Source organism: Quercus robur, chromosome 7 (genome assembly GCF_932294415.1).
Source record: "Quercus robur chromosome 7, dhQueRobu3.1, whole genome shotgun sequence".
Taxonomy (NCBI): domain Eukaryota; kingdom Viridiplantae; phylum Streptophyta; class Magnoliopsida; order Fagales; family Fagaceae; genus Quercus; species Quercus robur.
This window is the reverse complement of record NC_065540.1, coordinates 13714547-13723454: the sequence shown is the minus strand read 5'-3', so window position 1 is coordinate 13723454 and position 8908 is coordinate 13714547. Positions and strand designations below refer to the sequence as shown.

Genomic DNA, 8908 nt, shown 5'->3' with positions numbered 1-8908 from the left:
TTTAAGCACAATAGCCACACTAATTGTTATTTTTAACTCAATCACAGGGCTGTCACAACCGAATTGCTTGAAAAAAAATGAAAAACACAATAACCACACCAAGCAACTGCCAGGTTGTGAACAAAAAACTTGTATATATGCTTTAATGAATGACTACTAATAATTTTGCACATGCTCAGATGCTAGTATTCATTAAATTTATTTACTTATTAATTTTCTATTCCCATTGCATGTTTCTGCCGAAGCTGACCTCAGAGATATTCATGGTGGTCTTGCCATCAGGACTGACTGGATCATAGGGTGAATCCTCTCCAAATTCAGCAGGCAATGATTTCCAGTGTAGACTTGGTTCCCATTCTGCTTCCCCAAGGACCTTCATTATTTCCTTTACTACAATCTTGCTCCCCTCAGACGACAAATGAATTCCATCCCTGAAGAAGGATCATAGAGTAGTCTGATGAACAATTAAGGCAAGTAAATTTGAAAATAACATTTTTTAATATCAGAGTGATGCAAGGAATTCTACAAATTTTAAAACATAAATTTTATAAACTGATGTATTACCAATCAAAAAGAAAATTAACCAAACATTCATTTATTAGATTGTTGGAGTGACACCAATCAACTTCATTGTCATGTCAGTTTGGAAGTCTTTTAAAATAAAATTGATAGTAGCTTTAGCACTCTTCCATAGAGTTCAACGTTTATGTTTTCATCCGCTTCAAGTGGGAACAAAAAGGTTTGATTCCCTCCTTTTGTTAATTTGTGTTTTTTGTTTCTTCTGTTTTCAGTGACCTGTTTATGATTATTGATTACACAGCAAAATAAGAATGACAACAAATGAGCATCACATCTGAAAGCAAACTTACGTAAAGCATTCTGTCAACCAATCATCCCTTTTCTGAATAGCAGTCCATAGATCAATGGCCTTAATATCCAAGTCCCTACACAGCTCCAAACAAGCTTCTGAATATATTCTGCACGACTCATTTGTCCGACTCAGCTCTCCCAATTTATCACTGGTTTCAATAAAAATATGTGCTATTAGAACTGAATTATTAACTCCTATACAGAAAGAAAGAAACTATTACAATTAAAGTTATCATTATGAGCACCTTAATGTGTCGCGAATTTGTTCCTCGTTGACAGCAGGAGCACTAAGAAAAATAAGGCGAGTCCTCTCTGAAAGGGTCTAACAACCAAAATAATTCATGTCAAAGTTTTCAAATTGCAATGAAGTTGTACACCAGTGCTGAAGAATCAATTCGATAGAATCAATACCTTTAGATGCAGGGCAATCTTCCTCATATTTTCAATATACTCGGGAAGTGGTACATGAGGGTCTGGGCCAGATGGATGAGGATGCTCTGAATCATTACCACCAAAATAGACAATCACCAATGAAGGTTGTATTGGGGCATCCTAACATAGTAACACATAAAAATTTAACTTATTAGAATACCAAAAGAAAGGAAAAGTGCAAGAGTATGAGGAAACGTGCATATGCCTAGAGAAAAATGCGGCAGCCTCCTGACTGCAACAACTGAACCTAGATAAACAAGAGAGCCTTGGAGTCTCAAGTCCAACCATATAAGATATTTCTCACCAAGAAATCAATTTTGAATTTGATGGATGTTTTCAGTAAATCCGAATTCACTTTGTGATAACTTCAACCCAGTAATGTGTCAGGTTTTATGGCATATGAACTATGGAATATGAACCACGAAATTAATCAATTTCAAATGGAAATATCAATTTTTTTTCTTGTTTTTACGCCTACTTATGGAATGTGGATTTACTAGCAATAAACATCTACTATATATGCCATTTTAGATAAAGCTATGGAAGAATCTATAACCTTCAAGTATGATGTGTGTAATCAAACATACATTACCTTTGGAAAGATTTGATCCAAAACCTGCAGTGCACGCCTGGAATTCCAACCGCAGTATCCTCGCAAAAATATGTCTGCCTTCAAGAGTTACAAATTTAAAATCAGTTTATTTCTAATCTTAATACGGCATGAAAATGTACACTAAACAGAGTAAATGATGAACCACGGTTTTGATAGCACTGTTGTTTGACAAGTTCTCTTTGAACAAGAACAGATTAATTGTCATGTGGCCAGTGTGTTTCCCCTTGCACACGCCTTAACAAGGCTTTAGTGCAGAATTAACCAGAACCACCAGTAAGGCCCAAACAGTATTGTATTGCTTCTGCCAATTTTCCAGTTCTTCAATAAATCTTCGCTTCCTTTATGCCAGTCTCAGTTACTTTTCAATTAAATATTCAGAAGGGTATTTGCAAAATGCTTCCGAATAATGATCCTATCCATGTTTCATCTCAGTTCAAAACCTACAAACTTTGCTTCTATGTATATGTCTCACTTTACAGTAAACAAGAATATGAAAATAAATGTAACATAAATTTATAAAAGGTTTACAAAAAAAAAAATTCATAAAGATACATTATGGATTATCAAAACAAAAATAAAAAGATACGGTATAAAATTTCACTGAAATCGCCAGTACAATCCAAAATTTTAACCTAGACTGAACAAGTATAGGTTGATTGTTGGTAGTAAAAAAATCCAAACATTATTTTATCCTTGACTCTCTGTAGTGAATGACTGCATGTTCATCCTATCAAATCTTCTTTTTTTTAATGTCCATCCTATGATCTTATTACAAATATATTCTCAAAGGGCAAAATTTAGGTACAGTATTTAAATGCTGTTTCTTAGGTTTCTCTTTTAAGATTCTGCTATGTAGATTTTTTCATATAAGATGGAAGTGTATTTTTTAGTTAAGTACCCAAATTGCTGAATCTTAAGAGAAAATCTAAGGAACAGCAGTTATGGTACTGTATCTAAGTTTTATCCATGCTAAAATATCATTTAACTATTGCTAGAAAAAATTTTCCTCAAAACCAATTTGTAGGAATCTCCTCTACTGCTACGTGGTATAACTAATAAACAAGTTATCACGTAGTAGATTAGAGAAATTTTTCTTCAAATTGGTTTGTACCTCTCCCTTCAAATGAATACTCAATGATCCTATCAACGAATTAAGCAAACTCAAGATAAAAACACAGTTAACAGATTATGTCATGTGGAACCCGCCATTATTAATTGCCACCGATTACAAGATAAAAATCTGTGACACATCGTATTAGGATCATAATAATATCTCTGATGACAAATTTAAGTGACAATAAACAGTAAATGTCAAATCCAGTGTGCAGTGCAAGACAATTATAACGTTTGAATAACCACATAATTTGGATAACAACATACAATTGTTTCTCACACCCTTAAATGCACAAAGGAAAAATAGAAATACCTTACGAGCATATAAGGTAGCAAGAATAGCACCCCATCCTTCGTTGCTAAAGCTATCCTGAACTATGGAAGAACCAAACAATACAAACTCAGGTCTCACTGGTCCAACCATTTCTCTCCGAAGAAATACACGTCCCAACTTTAAGTGGAATTTATAGACCTCGTCTCGTCATTTACTCATGGGCAAACGGCCATTTTGCTATTTTGTGGGGGTGTAGTGTGAATTAAACAAATCATTGGTCATTGTCACATCGACCATTAGGAAAAAAAAGTAAATGGAATATTTGCCATATGGCCTGGACATAATTTTAAGAATATTTAGCTTGACCCGCCACTTTTTGCGCGTCTATAGTCTAAGAAGGTATCTCATAAAATATCTTTCTCATAATATGTAAAACCTATATGTAAAATCTTGGAGGGTGGGGGAGGATCATTCTGTTTAAATCCTTAACTTCCTTACAATATTAATTTAGTTTGATTTGTGACAAAGGGCAAAGCGTCATGAAAGTATTCAATATATTGGAAGTGGAAATGTGTCATCACAAGTTCAACGCATTTGAGGCACTGGAGCCCATCAAAGTTTTTGTTATAAGTGACATTTATTTGATTTTGTGTTGTTTATGAGGATTTTTTTTTTTTTAAGATCACTAAATTTTTAAATATCACATATCATTCATCTTACTAAGAATTAGAAAGAATTGAAAGATTTAAATATAAGGTGATAATTTCCTAAGATCCAATCTTATGATTCTCTTTAAAAAAATATTATAGATACAATGGAGGAGGAGGTATTTGAATCTTGGACTTTTCTAATAATAATAATAATAATAATAATAATAACAATAACAATAATAATAATGTCATTTGAGCTACAATGCTCTTAGCAAGAAATGGTTAATTACTCAAATTTTGTTTGAGATTGAATCTTATAATTTTAAAAATAACAAATTGAACCATAATGTTTCAAAAAATTAAAAATTAAAAACTCAATCGTATTAAATTTTAGGCACAATTTAATTCTACTTAAATGAGTGAGCTTTAATTTGTTACTTTTTGAAAGTATAGGGTTTAATTGATTTGTTACTTTAGAAACTATATAAAGGGTATAATTTGTTTTTGAAATATCAAAACTTAATTTGTTACTTTTGAAACTATAGAGTTTAATTTATTACTCCTAAATTAAAGGTTTAAAATGTCATTTACCCTTATTATTAAATGGTATAGACTTTTAGACCACAAACACATTAACCAAGTTAGTTATTTTTTAGTCTAATAATAAAGAATTATTATTAGAAGTGGACGCCATAGGTTAAAATTTTCTATAAAAAAAAAGTTAGCTATTTTTTTACCCATGTGCATAGGGAACTAGGGAAGTCGTTTTATTAGAACAACTGCTGTCTGTTGAGAGTTTCTAAAATAAAAAATTTTAAAAAATAAAAGTGCTAAGAGTTAATTATTACGATAGGAAGAGAAAACAAGCATCTATGTTTTGTAGATTTTTCTTGTGTAAAGGAAAATTTAAAGCGAGATTAAGATAAAGAGTATACATTAATCAACCATTTTATGAAATTTTTTATGAAAAATTGAAAAGATGGTAAAAAAAAGTTAGTTTTTTTTTTTTTTTTTTTTAATTTTGATTTTGGTAGGTTTTTTTTTTTTTTTTTACAAATGATTTATTAACGTATGCCCGTAGGGCATACGTTAGTAAAATTCTAAGATCAATAGTTATTGCACATATACAATTACTCCATTTTTTCTCAACAAGAATTTTTACTTCTTTACGTTTTCTAACTTTTTATTATTATTTAAAGTTTCTTTTTTAACACTGCATCTGAACTTTTAAAAGCTCTTGCTAAATAAAGTTATTTTTTTAACATAGCATCTTAACTTTTAAGGGAAAAGTTAATGGATGCCTTAAAGGCATTAGTTTATGAACTATTTTTTAAAATATTTTATGGGAAAATGATAAAAATAATTAATTAATTAATTTTTTTTACAAATTTTTATATTTTCCATTAAGAAAGTGTCAACATTTTCCTAAAATAGTTTATTAAAAATTACTCTAAAGTATTCTTAACATAACCCAACTTTTAAAAAGATATTTTTTAATGATTAAATGTTATCTCGAAACAAGAGCCCTTCACATGCTAATGATAAAAACTAATAAGTGATAAGAAAGTAGATTCTTATGAGAAAAGGATAATGCTAAGATAATGCTAACACCAATAATAGGGGGACAGAGACTACAAACCAGATTGACGCATGAAACTTTAGAGAATCTTTAGCTGGTGTTAGGGAAGAAATTATTTTTTATGAATAAGTGCCAAAGAGCTATTGTTTAAATTGACAGGGCTCTTACCAATTAGTGTTAAGGATTAGTTCAGGATGAAAGGTTTTGTTTTAATTATGATAGGCCAAGAATGTATTGACCCTTTATGATAAATTAACCAAGTTAATTAATTAATTCAATTAACATGTAATACACGTGGTAGTACAAACAAATCACCAACTAAGTTAATATGCAGTGAAAAATAAAGTTGACATGGTGATTTGTTTATAAATGGGGAAAACATCCAAGGCAAAAATGCCACCGGGTGAATTTAAGGTCACTACTCCCGAAAATCCACTATTATCAAAACAAGCAGTTACAAGTAAAGGAATCCTAGTCCCTTATACCAACCTACAGTTGAACCTTTATCCCAATACCTAATTAGACTTGTTTTGTAGTGACAATCTCTCATTTTCAATGCACGGCTCCCAATACGTGACTAGCCAATCAATGCACTGATTCAAGTACGTGAGTACATGACTAACCACCAATTTGAAAAGGATGTTGGCTACAAAGTTCTTTAGTTTATCAACACGATGAAGATCATGAAACTCCTTAGTTACAAAACCTTACGACGTACACATGCAGCACCTTCTTCAAGAGAGAAATGAACTAGGATATATGTCTCCGGTCACAATATGCTTGTGAAAAACCTTTGCATCAAGTTGCACTCACTTGCATCAGTTGTGACGGCCCTTAAAATAATCCTTATATATGTTTAGGATTATGAGAAAAGAAAGCCTAAACAAATATACACGGATTGGTGTGAAATCAAATCTGAAAAACTGATTTTCGTAGATCTCAATAGATAGGTTATCTATCGAGCAGCTGTCAAGCATCGGACTAAACAAGCCTTTTAAACCTCGATAGATGCTATCTGTAAGAGAGAGATGAACTAGGACATATGTCTCCAGTCACAATATGCTTATGAAAAACCTTTGCATTAAGTTGCATTTACTTGTATCAGCTGTGACGACCCTTAATAATCCTTATATATGTTTAGGATTATGAGAAAATAAAGCCTAAACAAATATACACGGATTGGTGTGAAATCAGATTTGAAAAACTGATTTTCATAGATCTCGATAGATAGGTTATCTATCGAGCAGCTGTCGAGCATTGGGCTAAATAAGCCTTTTAAACCTCGATAGATGCTATCTGTCGAGCTAGCTGTCGAGTTTTAAAATCCAGCACTTTTTCACTTGTTTTTTGAACAGATTTGCATGGTTTTAACACTTGGACTTGAACTCTTATTCCTTGAAGTATTAAACACATCCTAAATCTATCCAATTACAAGTAAAGTGCGTTTTGTCAAGAGATTAGCCAATCCTAGATGACATATGTTCTTAACATGATTCATATGTTTCCTAACAAATTAGAATGAGAAGGGATAGAAGAGTTGTTCCAAATTTCAAATGATGTGGGAAAAAGAAATAGGTAGGCATTCATTGAAACATGTCTTATTAAGGCAAATAACTAGGGTAGCTCAAGTAAACCATAATACAAGTCTAAAGTTGTGATTATTATGTTGGATATGGTCTGATGAAAACGTTAATAATTTGTACAGTGTGGGGAGTCCATTGCTAAAGAGTGGGTAGTGATAGATGATGATTTTTGCATTGCTAGACTTGGTTTCACTCTATTGTTGCCATCAAAAGCAAACGGAAAGTTAACATATGCTTTTAGCTTATAACTTCTTTTTTTGGCCTATGTATAGTTTTTTTTTTTATTATTTATTTAATTTTTACTTATTTTTCAAAGTACAAGTATATTTGAGTCCATTCTCTCAACATAAAGTAATCACCAAAAAGTCAAATAAACATGTTAAACGCACACAATTCTAATAATTATTGTTTTTATCAAAATGCTAACTAAGCCCATCGAGAAATGCAGCATCGGACCCACCCCATGAAAACTTTTTTAATGACAACATTGGTCCTAGAAATGAGTAATGCTCAGGACACAACTTACCATGTGGCGAGTTGTGAGTGGTGGAAGTGTGATGGTAGGTCATGTGAGAACACACTTTCATCACTCACGACTCGCCACATGGTAAGTTATGGCATAAAATTGTGCACAAAATTGTGTCATGAACATTACTCCCTAGAAATATGTGAAGGATTATAAAGCCACTAAAAAAGCAAGTATTTCCTCCCTTAGTTTGGTATGGTACATTTTTTTTTTCCTTTCGTTTTTTCTTTTCCTGGTAATGCAATAATTGAGTGTTGAGGGAGTTGAAGTGTTGAACCATAATATCCCACTTTATTTTATTTACAGTGGTTGTGGAATGATTATGATGGCCTGGTGACAAAGGTCACAGGGCTTAGGCCCAGCCCAACTGAAGGGGCTAGGCCTGGTACAAGTCACACTGCTAATAACATATTAAGCCTATAGCAACAAAACCCCAACGGCTTTTTCCTTACTATCCAAATGAATCAAAATCTTTTAAATTGAGTTGCACCATGCAAATTACTATTTTTTGTGAGATGTAAAAATTAAAATGGAAAAATAAGTAAAAGATTAAAAAGTTAAAATGCATTTTTACCATTTTAACTTTTACATTTAGTAATTGCATGATGCAATAAGTCAATAACCCTAACCATTGCACTAGATTGAAATCCAAATTTTCTATCCCCCCTTCTAGAAAATAGTTTGATTGCTATTATTAATATTTTAAAATAAAAAACATGATTGGTTGGTTGAAAAAAAAAAAAACTGTGGAGATTAAAAAAAAAAAAAACAAAAGAGTATTTGTGAACCTCAGTAAAATGATAAGTAAGCGTTGCGTATAACTTACATAAGTGAAAATTTGAACCTGCCAAACTTGCAATCGAGTCAAGTAGGTATTTCAGTTGGGAAAATGCTTTTTGCATTTTTTTGTGTTTACTACTCTTGCATTATTATTGTAACCAATTATCATATCCATTAATTTTAATAAGGGGTAATTACACTAAACCCACTTGCGGTTTGGGCGAAAATCACTTTGCCTACCCGTGGTTTGAAAAGTATCACTTAACTCACCTGTGCTATGTTCCGTTTGTTTTCCGTAACCCACGTCTGTTAAAATCAGGGGTAAATATGTATTTTTTCTCAAATTTTATATCTCTCTCCTCCCAAAACAAAAAATAGCACAAAAATAAAAAAGAAACAAGATCAAAAAGTGGTATTGGTATACGATTTGGACATCATCTTTAACCACTTTTTTATAGATAGTATAACCCCCAATCCAACAAAAACTT

General features: G+C 31.9%; 1 protein-coding gene across 1 annotated transcript; it reads right to left on the bottom strand.

Annotated features, from left to right (window-relative positions):
* On the bottom strand, nt 1-3508 carry LOC126692368 (GDSL esterase/lipase CPRD49-like). Its single transcript, XM_050387960.1, has 6 exons — nt 3342-3508; nt 1895-1972; nt 1282-1422; nt 1116-1192; nt 870-1019; nt 1-431 (listed from the first exon to the last, which is right to left on the bottom strand). The coding sequence occupies exons 1-6, from the start codon at nt 3450-3452 to the stop codon at nt 218-220; spliced, it is 771 nt and encodes a 256-aa protein (XP_050243917.1). The 5' UTR covers nt 3453-3508; the 3' UTR covers nt 1-217.
* Between the last annotated feature and the right edge of the window lie 5400 nt (nt 3509-8908).